Here is a 19,719-nt window from a genome sequence, read left to right on the forward strand (position 1 = left end):
GATGACGTGCTCCATGAGCTTGCCAGCAAACGACGCTAACGATATAGGCCTGAGATTCTCAAGTTGAAGTTTCTTTCCCGGCTTTGGAATCATTATAACCTGGGCGGTTTTCCATTGACGTGGAATATTACCCTGTTCCCAGCAGTTGTTAATATACTTGGTGAGGGCCGAGATATATTCATCATCGAGACTTCTCAGGATATTGTTGGTGATTCCATCTGGGCCTGGCGTGGATTTCGTGTTCAGCCTGATGAGTTCCGCTCGAACTTCAGCCTCGGTTATGGGGTTGTCAAGATGCGGGTTTTCCTTACCAGTATACCGATGTTGTTGTTCTTTCGTTGTATTTCCTACGTATAGCCTTTGTAGTTCCTGTAAAAGTTCTTCCGTGCCTTTGTATCAGTGAATTATTTTGTGCAGGCAGTGTCGCTGTGTGGACTTGCTGTTTTCCGGGTCTAAAAGATAACGCAGATATTCCAGCAGAACTGATAGTTGGGCGAGTTGGTACGAATTCATAGTACAATATTTTTGCGCGCACAATTGACAAGGACACAGTGAAGGGGGACACACGAGCGCTTTAGGTAGCCCTATCTGTCTCTCCATGACGTTGCACGTGGCCCCCCAATTTTGACGGCTTAATCTATTCGCATAGTCCTCTATTTCCTTATTGAGCATGGCGATTTTCCTTCTCAGGTTTATATTAAGTTTTTGCTGTTTCCAGCGTTTCTGCATGCTGCTTTTTGCCTCCCACATATGTGGGAGTTTGCTGTCCGCCTCCTCTCCCTGCTTTTTCCGGAATAGTCTTAGTGGCTCGTATCACACTTTGATGAAGTTTTTTAGTCCAAATCTCGATGTCATGTATGACTTCATCAGCTTCCTCCTCCCGGATTTTGCGGAAGGAGTCCCATTCGACAATCGTTATTTTCCTGCCTTTCTTTCTTGATGGGCCTTCGTGTACAGTTGTTGCTACAATGAAGTGATCACTACCCAGATTTTCTTGTGTGTTTATCCATTTTGCATCAGGTGTGTTCTTTGTAAAAGTTAGGTCTGGTGTGGTGTCATTGCTCACACTGTTACCCATTCTAGTGGGCACCTGCAGATCCGTTACGAGAGTGAGACCCTCCTGCTGAGCGTCTAACCATATATTCCGACCCTTTACGTTCTCCAAACAGTATCCCCAAGCCGCGTGAGGTGCATTAAAGTCCCCTACAATTACCATTGCATGTCTTTCTGCTAAATTTAAGGATTTACGAAAAAGCGGGCCGAATCTCATCTTGTGTCGAGGGCTACTGTATACATTTAAGATGAAAAGGCTTCCTTCTCCCTTGCGCGTGGGAATGATTTCAATCAGGACGTGGTCTACACCGGTCACGCCAGTGTTGTGTTCTATGACCGTAAGGTTTCTATGTACGAGAGTTGTAACGGACGCCTTCTCGTCGGAAGCACCGTATGCTTTAGCCGGTTAATTTAGCCAGTCCTCCCGTTTCTTGCAGGGCGATGACGTCTGGGGCCTCCTTGCTACTTATGAACTGCTGTAGGTGTCCCCGTTTCCGGCGATACCTGTGACAGTTCCATTGCCATATTATTTATTTATTACGAGGAGCCATGTTTAATTGTTTGATTCTCCCCGGTGACTTTACTGGTTTCTGTCACTACGGGTCGATGGTATGGTTTGGTGGTCGCTTTTACCGGTCCCACTCCCGCAGGCCTCAAGTCTTTTTGGGCGTTTTCAACAACTGTTAATCGGGTTTCAATGCCTTCTATTCTTTGTATAATTTCCACGAACTGTACCTGTAACCCGGCGAATTGTTGTAGCGCCTTAGTTAACTCCACAAACATTCCCTCTACTTGCTTTTCTAACTGCGTTGAGACGCTGCTTTGCGCGTCTGGCTCGTCTTCAGCTTTTCTTTTGTGGGGCGGCGTCCCTGTCATTTGCGCGAGAGCGGGCGTTGACTCGCGTCTAGGCGTCTGTGCTGTACTGGCGGTAGGCGTGTGATTTGGCTCGTGTGTCGTATTCTGCTGAAGCCTAGCGTTTTCTTGCTTTAATTGTTGAATTTCCTCCCTCTGCTTAGCATTTTCACGAGTAATTTGCGCTAGTAATTTTCTAATTTGGATCATTTCCTGCTCCAGGGCGGACCCTTCTCTTTTAGGTGTTATACTAGACGGAGAAGCAGCGCCGGAGACCGTGTCTGCCCAGCTCACCTGCGTTTTGTTGCCGTCGTCCCCGCCAGAGCCCTCCGGGGTTCCGTGTAGTGGGGATCCTCTCGATCTCGATTCAGACCTGGGCCGGGACCTGGACCGGGACTTGGAGTAGGACCGGCCGCCACCGCCTCCACTGGGGAGTCTTAGGAAGGAGCTAGAGCGGCTCCTGTCGAGGCGTCTGCTGCCGTGGCTGTTGGTCCATGTCGATCCCTTGTGCGATTCGGTGCTGCCCGACCGCTCGCTGGACCGACTTGGGCGATTGTCCGCCATAGCTTTCTGCGGTTGATGTTCATTTTGTAGTGATGTAGTTTTTGTTGTTGTTGTTGTTGTTTCCACTGCCTCTTTCTGAGAAGATATGGGGTCTTGAATCGCTCACGGCACTTTTTGTCTCCTTTGAGGTGTCCCTTCCCACATATGAAGCATCTTGGCTCGCACTGATGATCTTCGGATGGATAGAGAGTTCCGCACCCGCGACATTTCTTGCGGTTCGGTGTCGGGCAGACATCCACTCGGTGGCCGAGGCGGCGACAGGTGGTACATGTTTCGTACTGCTTACGATATAGTAGGCATCGGTATTCAGCTCCGCGGTAGTACACGTAGTGTGGTACGTATGTGCCTTCAAACACTATCATAACCGAATCGGTGCGTCCCATGCGTCTTGCGTGTAGTATAGTGGGGTTTCTGCAGTTCACCAGGCCTTTTTCAACGTCTTCAGGCGTGTCGTATTCTGGTATACCATGTATGACTGCCTTGGAGGTGTTCTCCGGCGCAGTGATGTAAGCGGCCGTACTGTAGATGTTCGATCCAAGTTGGACTTCCCGTATCTGGCTGTAGCGTTTCGCATTCTCCAGTTTCGGCGTGCTCATGATCATGGTGTTTTGTCTTGGATTGATTCGTAGCGTATCTTCTCCGGCATTTTCTGGTGTCAATGCGGCTGCCAGCAGAACGCCATCCTTTATGTACGCAATGCGTTGTTGCGCCATGTTGAGCCCACCTCTCGGGCGGATCACGACCTTGTAGTCATCCTCCGGTAGCTGCGGTTGCCTCGGGGCCATTGGTCGTTGTAGAATTCGTGCGTTCGTGGTTTTCCACGCCGTTGAAACCGGCGAGTCTCCGATGTTCTTGGATCGTTCATCGAGGTATGGGCGTCTCATGGCGTTACTACGGCGTTCGTGAGCCGCAATCCAGCCCTGGTCGTAATATTCTTCCGGGGAAATTGTCTCCCCTTCCACTTCTACGACGTCCATCCTCGCGTCTCGTAGCGAAACCGAGTACAGTGCCGTCGCAGACTCAGCTAGTTCGGGTTAGCCAGGCCGCCGGCGTGGCAGTGTATTAAAACTGCCTTTGTGGCTCAAGAAATCGCCCACATGGGATAATGCCGATGTCTTCGTAGTCCGTCGACCTTCCGGTGTTAGGTGTGGTAGTTCTAGACTCGAGAACTGCCTTTTGGGCCACAGTCTTGGAAAGTTTTCGGAGCCCATGTGTATCCCGTCTTGTCGGCTCGGCCCCCTAGCGGCGAAAAAAGTTGAAAAGTTTATTTTTAAATATGTATGGGGACACCTTGTCACGCAAGCACACAGTTCGCAAAGAAAGTTTTTCTTTTTGTAATTCTTGCCACAGGAAGATCAGCACACAAAAATACAAGGGCGTTTGGCTGCTTTTCGTTTACTGCCATGCTCTGAAAGATGTGTGGGTTGTTTTGTGCAACCAGCATTAATTGCTGCTGGATTTATTCAGCAGGATGCAGTTGTGCGTTCTTTTGTGTAGGTGAGCAGATATTTTTGTCACTGTGAAAGAACAAGTTGGCTCTCAAACTATAGTGTTTTTACAACCATGCTGCTTATTAGCTTAATTTTTGTGAAAATGAAAGTTTCAGCAGTGTTTAGATAACATTAGCTTGAAGTCTGCCATGTTCGGATTGCCAATGAAAGCAGCAGCAAGAAAGAAAACCCGGAGGAAGAAAAAGACATTCTTTCAGATTGCGTCCATGTCCCACAGACAAAGGAAATATTTACAAAAATGGAGCTCTGAAGGTTCTAGCCTTGGTATTGCGGCTGCTAATCAGTCACAAAAATATGACCGGATCAAATAATTAGGAAACTTCTACTAGCTCGTCTTTGTAGGAATACGCTCCAATTATTACAATACATTTTCATGTTTTTTTCAGTAGCTGTCATATTTTTTCAGGTATCCTGCAACTGAGATTTCTTTGTCTATGGCCACAAAATACACTCGTTAGTGCATTGTATATCGCATTTGATACGAGGCAACTTGCCTTATAAATTCGCAATTACGAATTTCATTAGCGAATTCACCTTGCCTAGAGTAGAATTGGCTCAGCATATTAATATATATATAAGCCATGCTGTAAGGAGAGACGGAATCCAAAACTCCTATTTCATTACCCCACGTATGCCTGGCCTGAACTATATCCTGTACTACCTCGTGTAGATAAAGCCTGAAAAAAAAAAGCAACAGCGCAGTTTTGTCTTAAAGTGGAGTCGATTATAACATGATCATGATCATACATGGAGTGATCACGAGTAAAAACGGACGGCAAATAAAACTGACGCACTAATGTACTAACTTAAATCAAGGAAACGGACCCTATTGGCCAAAAAAGAGCGTTGTCTTAAACGTGCTCTGAATTGCTTCGTACAAGGTTTCTCAGGCTTGCGGCTAATCTAAATAATGGTGTGGTATCGCCTTATCTGTTTACTTTCAGTCAACCTCATGCCTCCAGATGGCTGCACTGAGGATCACGCAGGACGTTGTGAAAAACATCCGGGAAGGGGTGAGTACTTTGATAATGAGTGGTTAATCGCGTGGACCGAATGCTGTTAGAGTTCGGTGCTTGATATGAGAGCTGTTTTGGAATAGCCCACGTACGCAAACGCGAGACGTTATGTGGGTAAAGTCGCGTTTATCCACTGCCCATTCTTTTTTACGGTTTTGTCACACCATTTTAACATGCCATTTAATGCGTTTAACTCATGCAGCGCTTACGTAAGGCCAAAAATAGCATTGGAAAAAACATCACAGTTCCTGCAGTATACCTCCAGCTTCAGTGCTAAATTTAGTAACGGCTTTACAATGAATGGTTGGCAATGTGGTGGCGATGTAAGCCGTATCGCGAATCCCGCCAGATTTTCTTTACCGTGGACAGCGCACATTGACAATTGCTGGATTCCGTTACTGGATTCCGTTACCATGTAGATGCTTACCATGTGGCACGTAATGGCGCCACGCCTGTTGATGCGTTGCTTGATTTTGCAACCCCGCAGAGGGAAATCAAGCATATATATATATATATATATATATATATATATATATATATATATATATATATACATATATATATATATATATATATACATATATATATATATATATATATATATTGCCATTTGAAGCAGCAAAGGCAACGCTTCCAGAGTCTTCCTTGTGTTTACATAGAGTGCAATTGTGCACAAAAACAAACAATCTAATTTCCTGCCTAGCACACCCCGAAATTTGTATTCTAAAGTGCCGTACCCTAATACACTTATCGGCAACAGGGCAAACTTACTGTTATAAAGCAAGAAAAAGGGTATCCGAGGGTCTGAATTTCTCGTTAGTGCCAATTCAATAGGAAGTAGACAACAACGAAGCCAGAGCAGCCATAGTAGTTAGCTGTTATATATAATTAAAACATTGAAATAATAAGGTTCAGGGAGAAGAAGTTGATGAAAAGACAACTTGCCGCCGGTGAGAGCTAGCCCCGCATCTTCCGCTTTGCGCATGCAGTGCCTGCTGATTTCAGCTATCGCAGTGGCCACCCTCCCGCCCAAATTCTCGGGCACGTGTACATGTCTACAAGAACAGCTTTGGGAGTATTAAGCAGTGCCACTCACGCCCATGGCAGCGAAATTTTAACGAACTTTTAATTCACGGCGCTATATAACACTTTAGCTCACGAAGAAGAAACTGATCCATAAATCTTCATTTACTAGCTCATGGCATCAAAGCTGCCACAGTCGAAGCCCTCGCTATGCATCGAGCCAAAAATATAAGCACACCGCTATTATGCGTATATATCTATTAAACATACCATTTAATTTTTATGCTTCATCCCGCTTCAGTGCAAGTTCTCTGTATTTGTCACAGGGGCGCTATAACGTAATGCTATTCCAAACTTTTCTATTCCAATTCTGCAATCAGCCCTCCGCGATTGGTGAAAAGCTTTTTTGGACCACCCGCACTTCGCCTGTCAGTCACGCGACGTCACGCAAACCGCGATAGCTCCATATCTGATATGACCTGTACACTCTGATTATTCATGACTCGACTGAAGAAAACAAAAATAGTTATTTCTTATTTGACGTCTTTTCGCCATTAGCCCTCGGCTATGGGTAAAAAGTTTTCGGGCTGAACATACTTCAGCTGCTTGTCATGCGACGTCACAAAACCGCGAAAACTGACCACGCCAACGTTGCATTAATATGCCAAACAAACTTAATTTTTCTCTGAATAGCCGCAGCGTGCCCCGTTCCGAAAGGAATAAAAGATGGATGCCGCCGATAGCTCAGGCACGGCTACTCGCACCTGCCGGAGACCATAGGTTTATTTGCGTACAATAAAACATTTTGCGTGGCCGTGTAACGTTTTCGAGCACTTTCAGCACGTTTACGACCTTGCTCAGCGAACGTTTCTTGGTTGAGGATCCTTTTTAGCGGCATTCTTACCCTTTCGCTGCATGCCACTGCAATTTTCGACCAGCCACCGCATGCTAAGTAAAGGAAGCGGACCAATCGCAGACGCCGGTACCACCCTATTCATCCGGTTAGCGATTTTCAGTGCACTGGCTCGGCCCCATCGAATTGCACTTTACTTGAGCGTGTTCCTAGCCTCTTATCAGCCAATTAGATAGGACAAGCCGCTCACTTTAGGCAATGTTATTCGTTTTTAAAGTAAATAAAAGTGACCTCTTATAAACGAGAAGAGCGTTTCATTGGTCTGTTTAGACAAACCTGCGGGTCGCCACCCGATCCTTGCGTCGGCGGTTACGCAAATTTGACGTCAGGGGCTTGGAATAAAAACACATTGGAATAGTTTTACGTTATAGGGCCCCAGATCTAAAATTTTAATAACGTATCTAATATACATATCTGAATCTAAACAACACAGATGAAACATACGTATCAGTCAGAAAAGTTAACGGCACACGCTCACACTAACTGCACAGAACGTGTTCAGGGTTCAAAGAGACTTAGGGCCAAACAATGAAATCTTCCTTACCTCAGTAAGGAAGCCTTCATTGCGGTGAGGCTACCTTATGTCACTCTGAAAGGTTCCTTACTGAGGGGCCCTCGGTAATGGCTTCCTTGGTGATTCCTCAGCATAAGGTAGCTCCAAAGCTACCTTCATGCGTCCTTACGCCGCTCCTGGCCCTGAACGAGCGCCTCACCTCATTGCTTAACCACGTGACGTTTGCTTGCGCATGCGCGCTGTCGCCCACCTGCGGAGAAGCGTGAGCACGGTACGTCTTGCCAGGCATGTTCGTTTCAGTCACGCGAGCGGCCGGCGTGCCAGCGTTGATGGAGCACATCAAGTTTTGCACTGTAATGCGCGACTTTTTTAAACTGTAATAAACAAAACTAAAAGAAAGCGTCCACGCTTCTCTATATTAGCTCTTCAATTTAAAGATTGTGCAACGATACAACATTGTTTTTATAGAATAATGGTGTTCGCGTAAAGATTTTAAGAGATAATCTCGAAACCAGGCATGCGGCAACCGCTCCTTACGCGAGGACGGGTGAAGGGAGCTTTCAGATTACGCTTGCTTCCTCCATCGGTCCTTCGCTATAAGGAGGCCTCACGGAAGGTTAGGAAGCGCTCGAAGGAATGGAACGTTTCATTGTTTCGGCCTGAGATTCATCAAAAGAAGACTCACCATAAATATCTCGGACACCGTCCTATATGCGACTCCTACCACATGTTCGTCCCCTAGCGGCCATGCCGAGGAACGGCTCGTCCAGGTTCAATCTTCAAGTGAGAGACTGTCACGGCATGCTCTGAATTCTTCGTACTTCTCAAATCGTCGTGATGCCGCCGCGCTTAAGCCAGACATGGAAAACTACGGAAACGTTATGCGGGTCATCGCGGCAGAAAGATTGCAATGTAAGATTTCATTTTCTCGCGAAAGAAGCAGACGATCCGCATCGGAGAGCGACTTGGATAAGGTACTTCGCATTGAGAAAAGGTGAAAACTGATACCTGCCGGTTTCTTCGAAACACTTCACTCGGGACTGCGAGCTGGACATTGCTTTCAATACGTTGCGGGTGTTTCAAATCGCGGGGTATGCAAGCTCTTTAATACATTATAGTGATTGATTTGGCTTCGTTCGTTTATAGCTTTCTGCCCAATCATTCGTGTTACTAATGCTTTAAGCAGCAGGAATTTTCTCGCTAATACTCTTGTCTGCATGCACGGTAGCAAGAATCATAACTGCCTCGGAAGGCCTCAAGTTGATCATGACACATGTTATGCTGCGAGGCGACATACCGTTTTCATAGCATGAGTTAGTTTAGCGGTGCAAGCGGACTCATTCACCCCGTTGAGTTGTCAATTTATTTGGTTGCAAGAAATTTAGAAGCAACAGTAAACAGTGCTCGTTCCAGATTTGGAGCGTGCGACCTGCGCACAGCACCACTAATTTGCTTTCCAACACTGTACCCAATCCTTTGTTGTATTACAGCTTGTTCAATTCGTTTCCAAGTCATGCATTTACGTTACCTAGTACAAGTGACTTTGCCCAATAGAACACCTTCGCTAAATTTGAGAATACTTGCTGGAAGAAATGCAACTTTGCCTGACTAGTTGTTATTAACTTCTCGCGTTTCATTTGGGCCTGAGAATTTCTACAGGCGGGGGTGTCTGCTGTGTTCGCAAGCACGTGCCTTACCCGAACACTGCGTAATGCAAGCATGAACAAGCATCCATCACCAAACGCAGACGCCCTTATCACACGTATCAGCTAACCATAAAAAGGAAGGTGCGGCCCCCACTGACAAATAGAACTCACATTTGTTGTTAATCCCGAGACACATTGACCAGGTAACGTTACAGTTTACGTTGCCTCAGAGCAGAGTATCCGCGTTTAGCAAGACAGACGTTGCTGCCTGTTTGTTGTGAGATGTTATATGTGATATACTGCAACACGATTATCAGTGCGGAGTTGCCTATAAAGGACGAAAACACTGGAGCATCGTACCTGTACCAGTGGAGCAACGCCGCGAGCAAGTGCTTGCAGCTTTCGAACACACTCGCTACGCGCACTCACTTCCCTTTTTTATACATCCAGCTTTCCTGAAGGCTCTTTGTCATTGAAAAATCTGATGTGGCTGGCTGGGCAGGCCGGACGTTGGCACGTCCAGCCTAACAATCTCCGCAGTTTCGTCGTGTAAATCCTTGAAAGCGTTCAAAACAAGGTAATCGGCAGCAACAACCACTTCGGCTTCGACAAAACTCCTCGATTCCACGCCATAAGTCAGAAACGCGTGAGTGCAGCACCAAACGAAAGAGCCGCCGTGAACCTGGATGTTGCAGCCATCTTTGTTTATTTGTACAGTGATGCCAGCACAAGTAACGGCTTCTGGAGCTGCCAATAGAAATCTAACTCTGAAGCTCATTTCGACTAACTACCTGATGCAGCCTTGTACAGCCTTACCAAAATCAAACCACGCGCGCTCATTCGGACTCGCCTAATTGAGACACACGTAGGCCAAAGGGCAGTCTGGGGCTCATAGACTCCCATTTTATTAGATTCACGAAATGGAGGAGTCACTGAAGCTCTAAAAACTAAGAAATCACCCTCACTAGAAGATATACAATCACGGTCTCACTCAGTGCTGGGGACTCAGGCGCAATAGTAGACAAGGGACGAGAAGAAACATAAAGGGCTCGGTGCCCCATTTCACGCATTTCGTTCTGTTTCTTCTTACCCGTAGTTTTCTTTTGGGGACTAAACAAAACATCACATTCGTAACCAATCTGAAATAGGTGAGCTCACTCAGGCTCTAAACTTCGGAACCGATGAGCTCCACTCAGACTAGCGCTCACATCTGTTGATATCCGCTTACTCAAGCTCGCGTCCTATCAAACTTTTATTTCTTCAGCGTAATAAATACAGAATATTAATACAGCGCAAAAAGGTTGTGATTTCGCGTTTTCTCGGTTGTATTCGTGATGTGCACAGAAACACGATTACAATAATACAGATGTGATATGCCGTGATCGGAGTGTGTCAGCCATGCGAAGACGACGACGAGACGCTGCAGCGGTTGCACGAGCGCGCCGAAGAAATAAGTCGAAGACGGCGACAACAAAGGTGGCACGTGGCGTGAATTCAAAATATAAAGCGCTTAGCCAATGAGTGACCGACAGGGCGATGCTAAAGGAGCGAGGAAGGTGAAAAAGAATACGGAGAGACGTATAACAACAAGCCAGCGTGGAGGAAGGAGTTCGCCAGCGCTCCACGTGCAGAATTGAAGTCGTCGCGTATCAGGCCTGTGCCTTCTACTGGACGAGGGCGACCTTCCAGGGGCGTGTTGACGGCGTTTTTTTTCCGGATCGCCTGCAGGAAGGTGTCGATCGCTGTACATGAAGCCCATGCAACGGGAGCAGAGGTGAATCCCTTGGACTTGCTGTCCGGCGTCGAGACCTCTACTGTGCCAAGGCCACCTGCCCATGTTCCCAACGTCGCAACCGAATTTCCTGCTGCATCACTAGACCCTGGTGTTTGCCTGCGTGCGACCAGAAATTTTTGTCGACACTTTCTGACTTGGCCACTGCTACTCCACTCCAAGCACCGCCACCGTCGCCACCTCTAGTTAATCTCGCAGCTTCACTGCAGACCCTGAAACTGTAGGCCCTTTCTTATTTTGGTTCTTTGCTTGGAGACTTGGTTCTTTTTTGCTTGTTTGGTTAGCTTCGAGAGTTTCTTTATCTCCATGTGCTGCATTATTTATTGAATGGATTGATGTGTGCTAACGAACGATTTCATCACTTCATGTGCTGAGGCTGCGCCTCAGTGACGATTAATTCGTTGAAAGAAGCTCATAACACAGACGTTTAGAAGAATACATAATCGGTTGAAATATTGGAAAAATGATTTGCTACTGTTCTTGCTATAATTTACCAGAAAGGCAGCATTTTATTGTATGGATAATTTAGCGCTTTAGTTCTCGTCTTCAGCGACAGGCAGAATACGTGCGGAAGAGGGGTAAATATTTCAAGAAGGCGAAGACGCTGCTCGGCGAAACGAAGATGGGAGAATCTTTCTGAATTGCGATGGGTGAATCATGTGAAGCACAAGAGGAAAGAAGGAAGAGGAGAAGACAGATGATCTGGGATTGCTGGCAGGAAGTGAAACCTTCATAGCTTTCGATTGCAAACCATGGCCAATTCCCCCCCCCCCCCCTCGTGGATACGTGCCACTAGGTGAAGGAACAACATTGTTGGCGTGGGCATGGACGGGTACAGACGCATCGCTAGCTGTGATCCGGTGACGTGATTGGGATTCATTCGGGACCCGAACAAGAGGAGGGAAGTCTGAGAACTGGCCAGCGACAGCTCCAGCTACTGAACTCCGGCTACGGTGCCGTTTCAGTACAGCACGGCCTCGGTACAGCACCGTGAAGCCGTCACTTGCCAGCGCCCAGTGCCACGGAGGCAGTCGCCTTGCCACGTCAGCGACCATGCGCACTAGCGTGACGACCACGTCCTACGCCACGTGAGACCCGGGTGTACGGCCGCCAATGCGAAAACCAGCCCCTTCGAGCGACCGCGATTGAGGCTGACGTCTGCGTCAGGTACGAGCTACAATGGCAGCGTCTTGTCCCACGTCAGACTGGCTCCCGCCACTTCGTCACGGTCAGCTTGTTTGCTGTTTACCTTATCAGGAACTGAGAGACTATATATTGTGTTGGTGTGTTGTGTGTCTAAGATATGGGTTTACCATGTGTTTACGCAGACATTATTTGTAGTATTTCCTTGTCGTTCTTTTTCTCTTTCTCATTAGCTTTTGTGTCTTTCTCTGTCATCTACACCTTGTCTCCTGTTTGTGTCCAGAGCACCGAGATAGCCTGGTTTCTTAGAAACGCTTTTTTTTACGGAACCCATCTCACGATGAATTTCATTGCTATAGCCATTAGCAGTAAAGAATAATGTAGCGACAGACCGTACTGTCACCGCCGGTACGCAGAAGACGTGTAAGGCATCCAGCAGCACCGCTGCTAAGTTCCTGCCTCTTACGAGTAAATAATTTTTTTTTATTATTTGCAATTGTACACGTGCATGTACTACTGATTATGCCCACGTGCGCATGCCCATAAAAGCGGCTGCATGCTTGTATGTGTGTTTATTCTGACGAAGGCCGTGCCACGGCCGAAACGTTAAAAACATTAAAGATGCAATTTTCGTAAGTGTGCACCTTCGTTTCTAAAACTATATATATATACTTCGGCACCACTTCTTTGCCAGCACGGACGAAGAATTTCACATTGGTATGTGTTGCTCTGTCGGGGTTTCGGGCTGGGGCTGCCTTGCGTTACTTTTTCAGACGCTGTGCCCACGTTCCTGAGACGAACACGCCTGTTACATTTGGTGGAACCGCTGGGTAGTCCCTTTGCTGGTCCTCGAGCTCTGCAGCCATACTTTACCATCTCCCGCTGAAGTCACTTAGGACGCCACTAGCCCTCAAGCCGTACCTACCCCCGCGCCTGCCATGTGCGCTGGTGTGGTTCCTCAGCGTGACCCTCAGACATTCAGCGGTACTGACGATCGCGATGTCGAAGACTGGCTGGCCGAGGATGAACGCTGTAGCGCCCATAACAAGTGGGATGACGCTGCCAAGCTGACCCACGTCATCTTTTACCTTACTCATGTGGCAAGCTTATAGTTTAACGATCATGAAGCCGATTTTACGACCTGGTCAGCTTTCAAGGAAACCTTCGCTCGGTTCTTCGGTCGGCCAGCCGTGCGCAAGCTTCGCGCTTAACACCGCCTGCGTGGCCGAGCTCAGCAAAATGGTGAGACCTTCACGAACTGTAATGAAGACGTTATCGACCTCTGTGGACAGATGAATGCTTTAATGGCGGAAACCGGGAAAATAAGGCACATCTTCAAAGGCATAGACGACGATGCCTTCCATATGCTGGTAGCGAAGAACCCTAAGACCATCACCCAAGTAATCGAACTGTGCCAAACTCTTGATGAGCTGTATAAGGACCGACTTTCCACGCGTCGTACCACTGTGCAATTCGCGGAAATTTCAGCCTTGGAAACCACACTTATGGGAGCTGAATATTCCACCCTGCTGCCGTAAATTAAGCAGTACATTCGCGAGGGTGTGACCCTCCAGCTCTCTCTTGTGGCATTTGTTCCCGATACTCCTACCTCATTGGACAACCCGCTCCGTCATGCCATTCAGACGCATATCGCTGAGGCACTGCCATCTCATGCTGCACCAACGCACGTTACAGCGCCTGACGCTGAACCTTTTACTTGCTCATGTGCGGACCGACGCCAGCTCAAAGCAGCCCAGTCACCAGCTTCTACTTGCCGCTACGTCACGTACGCCGGGTTCACGTACCAGCGCATCCACCTCCCGGACCCTCTCACAACCCATGGCGTACTCCGCATAACCGCGCCGTCTGTTGCACCTGCGGTATCGCTGTGCATGTTGTGCGCCACAGTCGCCACCGTGTAGCGTATTTTCGTGACGTCGGGCCCCAATTTGAATGCACATCTCAACGACCAGAACGCAATGTTTACGCTGACGCATCGGACTATTCACGTCGTGCCACCTTCAGCTCACGTCGGTCGCCTTCACCTCGCCGCCGCTCCATTTCCCCCATGATTCGGCGGTCCTATTCTCCGCCAAGGGAAAAATAACACCTGCAGTTTCTGAGGCAAGAACTGCGCTGTCGTCGAAATTTTCAAGGCCTCATACTTTGCCCCCTGATGAAATTGCAGTGTTTATAGATAGTGGCGCCACCAAAGCTCTTGTCGACACAGGAGCTGCCGTTTCTGTGATAAGTAAACTACTGTGCCACAGACGGAAAAAAGTGACGATACCGGTTCTTTACCTGTCATCACGGACGGCGAGCTCGCAGCACGTTAAGCCTTTGGCCCCATGCACCGTTCGTGTTTTGATTGAAGACGTGTCGTATGTCGTCGAATTTGTCGCCCTTTCGCGTGCGTCGCGCGAGGTTATCTTAGGCTGGGATTTCCATTCCGAACATCATGCTGTAATCGACTGCGCTAGTGCACAACTGGCTCTGTATCCGCTCAGTATGATAATCGCACACCTTACGTGCCCGTCACTTAAAGTGGTCGTCGCTGCCGACGTCGTCATTTCTCTCTTCTCGGCCGCCTTAGTGTCCATCCGCTGTGGTTCTATCACCGATTCTAGTGCTTTTTTACGCCATCTGAAGATTGCGCCCATCGCCGGAACCTCGTACTTCCGTTTGCTGTCGTCGAACTTGCTGATGGTTGCGGTGCAGTTTACGCGTGCAATCCCTTTCCCTGCCCTTCAACTTTAATACACGGCGAATGTCTCGGCCATCTGGACACTTTTCATGCCATTTTCCCATCCCAGGCATCTTCTGATGTGGCACTACTACCTCTTGATGCAGTCACTTCTGCCACCGCACCCGCCGAACGAGACCAAGACATTTTGTTGCGCAGCATAGAGAACGCCCTCACTCAAGTCCAGCGCAGCCAAGTCGTTCAACCACTTGAACGTTTTCATGCGTCTTTTGGCCTCGACCAACCTTCCTTGGGGCGCACGTCTGCGGTTGTTCACCGTTTTGACACTGGTGACCATGCTCCACTGTGCCAGCGTCCCTACCGGTTATCGCCAAGCAAACGCTACGTTATTAGCGACCGCGTCGATGATATGCTGAAACATGGCGTGATTAAAGGATCCGACAGTCCCTGGGCTTCTCCGGTCGTGTTGATGAGTAGAAAGGATGGTTCGATCAAGTTTTGGTTTGATTACCGCCGACTAAACCAGATTACACGCAAGGATGCCTATCCGCTACCGCGTATGGACGACACCCTGGCTTCCCTTCAAGAAGCCGAATATATCTCGTCCCTCGATCTGCGCTCCGGCTACTGGCAAGTGTCCATGGCTGAATCCGACCACCCAAAAACGGCTTTTGTCACCCCTGACGGTTTATATGAGTTTAATGTGATGGCCTTTGGACCTTTGCAACGCGCCTCCAACTTTCGAGAGGATGATGGGCTATATTCTCAGAGCATTCAAATGGAAGACCTGCCTCTGCTATTTAGAAGATATAGTAGTATTTTCTGCAGATTTTTCCTCGCACATCAGTCGCCTTCAATAAGCTCTCAAGTGTCTCACTGCAGCAGGACTACAGCTAAACTTGAAAAAAATGTCATTTTGTCGCCCGTCAACTTGTGATCTTAGGCCACATAGTCTCGAAACAAGGCATCTTACCCGATCCTGCAAAGCTTCGTGCGGTTGCCGACTACCCCAATCCCTGCACTTTCGAGGAGCTCTGCTAACTTGGCTTGTGCTCGTATTTTCGGCGTTTCATCCGCAATTTCACCTCCATTATCACCCCCTTGGCGCAGCTTCTTGCCGGTAGCACTAACCTCTCGACTTCGAATCCGGAGTGTGATAAGTCATTTACAACGCTTCGCCGACTCCTCACATTCGCTGCAAAATTTGGAGGACGCTTAAGCTTCGCCTTTAAGAGTGCAACGCGATAGCATTCACAGATCCCTGACTGCTTCTCACGCTTCCCGGCAGCTGGGGCGTATGTAACCTCACTGCTTACCAGCATACGCTTGCTGCGAACGATATATGCACGAATGCTAACTTTGTGGTGGAACCACGGCCTCTTGCGGTGGGCCGCAATGCGGCGGAGGCGAGCGCCAGCTGGAGTTAATGCAAGGAACCGGGCGCACCGCTCCGTGGGACACCCATCGCGCCGGCGCATCCAAAACGGAGGACGAAGCAGCCGATCTGTGAAAGCCGCGGCCGGTTTGTGTGTGAAGGGGTTTCTTTTGAGTGTTCGCGTAACAGAATTACGTTTTCTCGTATAGTCAAATTACAATCAGAGGCTATAATGTCTGTAGGTTGGGTGTAAGTCATAGTTTACAATTTTCTGCGTATTTTAGCTTCAGAAATTCAATTAGTTCAGTCAATTTCTTACACCATATGGAAGGCCTGGGTATACGTGGTGCGAAAACCTTTTTGCTGATGAGATGTCAGACGCCGGATGCGATATGCCAAATTTTCTGCGGCGCGGGTTCCTTAACGCTTAATACTGCGTCACTTTGATCCTGCCGCACCTATTGAAATACACACTGACGCTAGTTGTATCGGACTTGGTGCCGTACTCGCCCAACGCAAGCATGGCTTTGACGAGTACGTCGTCGCATACGCCAGCCGTAGACTAGCAAAGGCAGAGTCATATTACTCCGCAACGGAAAAGGACTGTTTGGCCATTGTTTGGGCAATCGGTAAATTTCATATTTTACGGTCGTCAGTGTAACGTTGTCACCGACCACCATGCCCTCTATTGTTTATCGTCTTTGAAAGATCCCACTGTACGCCTCGCTCACTTGGCTTTACGCTTTGAAAAATATAATATTCATGTCAGTTATCGCTCGGGACGAAAACCCTCGAACGCTGACGCCCTCTCCCGTTCGCCCCCATCTTCTGAGCCTGTCTGCTCAACCACTTCCATCTGCGATTGGTCATCCCTTACCATCACCGACATGCCGGTGGAACAGCGCAAAGATCCCTGGATTGCTTCGGTACTTGAACATATATCTAGACCTTCGCCTGACTCGCCCTCATGCACGCTTTGTCGTCGAGCTGCACACTTTGCCGTTCGCGAAGGCTTCTTCTATTGCCGCAATTAACCGACGGCCGCAGGCGGCTCTTTGTTATTGCTCGTCATCTGCGCATGGACATTTGCAGCGTTTTCCACGATGACCCCGAATGTGGCCCCGTTGGCACATTCAAAACATACTCCCGTCTTCGCCTGCGGTACTACTGGAGCGACATGTATCGCTGGGTGCACCAGTATGTTCGGCCATGTCCTACGCGTCAACGCTGCAAGACACCTCCTCACAGCGCCGCCGGTCCTCTACAGTCATTGCCTTGCCCTGCCCGAGCGTTCGACCGCGTCTGAGCCGATCTTTTCGGTCCCCTCCCGAACTCTCCTCACGGCAACCGGTGGGTCATTGTCACCGTCGACCACTTCACACGGTATGCTGAAAGATCTGCGCTGCCAATCGCCACCGCGAAAGCAGTTGCTTACTTCCTTCTTCATTACGTCATTCTGCGACGTGGTCCACCACGTGAATTACTAAGCGACCGTGGCCGCGTGTTTCTCTCAACGTCATCGAAGCCCTCTTAAAAGAATGTCAGATTGTACATCGCACCACCTCAGCTTACCATCCTCAAACTAATGGCATGGCGAACGTTTCAATCTTACCCTTGCCGACATGCTCGCGATGTACGTGTCCGACGATCATACGAATTGGGACCGGGCACTTCTATTCATAGCCTACGCTTATAACTCTGCGGCCCAACGTACCACTGGTTTCTCAGCTTTCTTTCTTCTCTATGGACACGAATCATCATACTCCATAGAAACAATTCTACCATACCGACCTGACGTTTCTGAAGTGAAACGTATTTCTGAAGCGGCTGCTTAAGCAGGAGTATGCCGTCAACTGGCGTGTTCGTTTACCACGCAAGACCAATGTCGTTAAAAACCTCGCCATGACGCCACTGCATCTACTGCCCACTCTTTCTGCGGAACGCTAGTTTGGCTATGGGTTCCATCGACTGCTCTCGGCGTTTCTACGAAGCTCTTGTACAAGTACCACGGTCCTTACAGAGTCCCAGAGCAAACGTCGCCCGCGAACTATGTCATCGAGCCGGTCAAGCCAGCTTCCGCAATCGTTTCCGAGGACGCGAAACAGTTCATGTCGCACGGCTTAAACCTTGGTACGACACGCCTGTGCTGTCTTCTGCCAAGGTCGCCAGGTTAGCTCATTTCTACCCGTGGAGTGTTGTACCGGAGCACTTCGACGCCAGTTCTGTGCCAGCACAGAGGAAGAAGTTGACGCTCGTGTGTGTCTCGCTCTGTAGGTTTTTTGGGCTGTGGCTGCCTTGTGTTAGCTGTCTTTTTCTAGACGCCGTGCCCACTTGCTGAGACGAGCACGCCTGTTACAATAAACATAATTTCGAAGCTCACCCTGCATCCTCCTCTGTTGCATTCCTTCGTTTGTATAACCGTTGTATATCCTCTCTCCGTTCCTAATAGGCACTCACTTGTTGGTGCCTGTTCCGTGTTTTTCTGTTTTACTCACCTTCCTCTGCAGTGATTCTCATTATTATTCTCCTACCTCTCAGGGTTCACTGGCATGCACCGGAACTAGCACACACTCGTGCTTACAGGTGTTCATTTGCTGGAACTCATGGGTTGGTCCGAGTCCAAGCCACCCTCGGTAAATCGACTCGTCAATGAGCTCACCGGCCTACGAAAACATGCAATACATCGTTTATTTGCCAGAACTAAATGCTGTACGGTTAGGTCAGATAACTCTGTCCAGCGCTACAAGAGCTAATTGAGCATGCGAAACCTTTTCAAGCAACCATTTTCAGAAGACGTGTTATGCACATTAAAGTACATTCACAGGGCTTAATCTGTTAATTGTGTACAGTGGTTTACGCTCTAGAGGATAATCTGCTCAGCTCGGAGAGAAACGATGCAGCAACAGCGTAGAAAGTGCTTTAATGCTTTAATGATATTGACGCCAATCAGGAATTATGAGGTGCCTTTATGGCATGCCTTAGAGCGTCATTTCGGTTAATCTAACCAGTCCGTGAGATATCCCGGGGCTTCATGAGCAGAAAGAGCGATGAGAAAGCTTTATTTGCATCTTCTGAAAGCAATGCATTAAACTGCTACAAATAATTTTTTTTTCTTATACTAACAGATTTAGTCTTAGATGCCGAAGTGTTTCAAAGCAATAGCGGACGTTGAAACTGGAGGACAACGTGTTTCGGGCACCTACAATCATTTCCAGCCCTTGCAGCCAGGAATAGCGTCGCCTTCCAGATTAATTTCCGTTTCTCAGCGGCGTCGTAGCTAGGGCTTGAACACCACCTTTGGATGTAGCATGTTGAAAACGAAAAAAAAAACAAATGTGCATGTAGGGACGACTCTGCGTTGCTGTCATGGCTTGGTCGTGGCAACAAAATGGGCCAGGTAATAATTCGCGAGACTTGAATCATTCTTAGGGGTGTCTAACATTGTAACATATTGCAGCAAAAACTCAGTATGCCACAACATCTGTGTGACCTCCGAGATTATGGCGATGTCCTGCTGCGACAAAGCGGCGCCCCTTATCTCAACGGTACTGGTCTTGGCGCACCGAGAGCGTAAATTTAAAGTGTAGAAGACGTGCATACAGCGAAATGCTAA

The 19,719-nt window shown here is 48.3% G+C and overlaps 1 protein-coding gene across 1 annotated transcript in view; it reads left to right on the top strand.

The window, feature by feature from the left end:
• The first annotated feature begins 4,929 nt into the window (after positions 1-4,929).
• Positions 4,930-19,719, top strand: part of LOC129382607 (uncharacterized) — a 46,745-nt gene continuing 31,955 nt past the window's right edge. The window contains exon 1 of the mRNA XM_055066746.2: positions 4,930-4,993. Coding sequence (XP_054922721.2) covers positions 4,943-4,993 — 51 coding nt within the window. The 5' untranslated portion in view covers positions 4,930-4,942. The remainder of the gene's footprint in view (positions 4,994-19,719) is intronic.

The sequence above is a fragment of the Dermacentor andersoni genome, chromosome 6, assembly GCF_023375885.2.
Source record: "Dermacentor andersoni chromosome 6, qqDerAnde1_hic_scaffold, whole genome shotgun sequence".
In the NCBI taxonomy this organism is placed as follows: Eukaryota; Metazoa; Arthropoda; class Arachnida; order Ixodida; family Ixodidae; genus Dermacentor; species Dermacentor andersoni.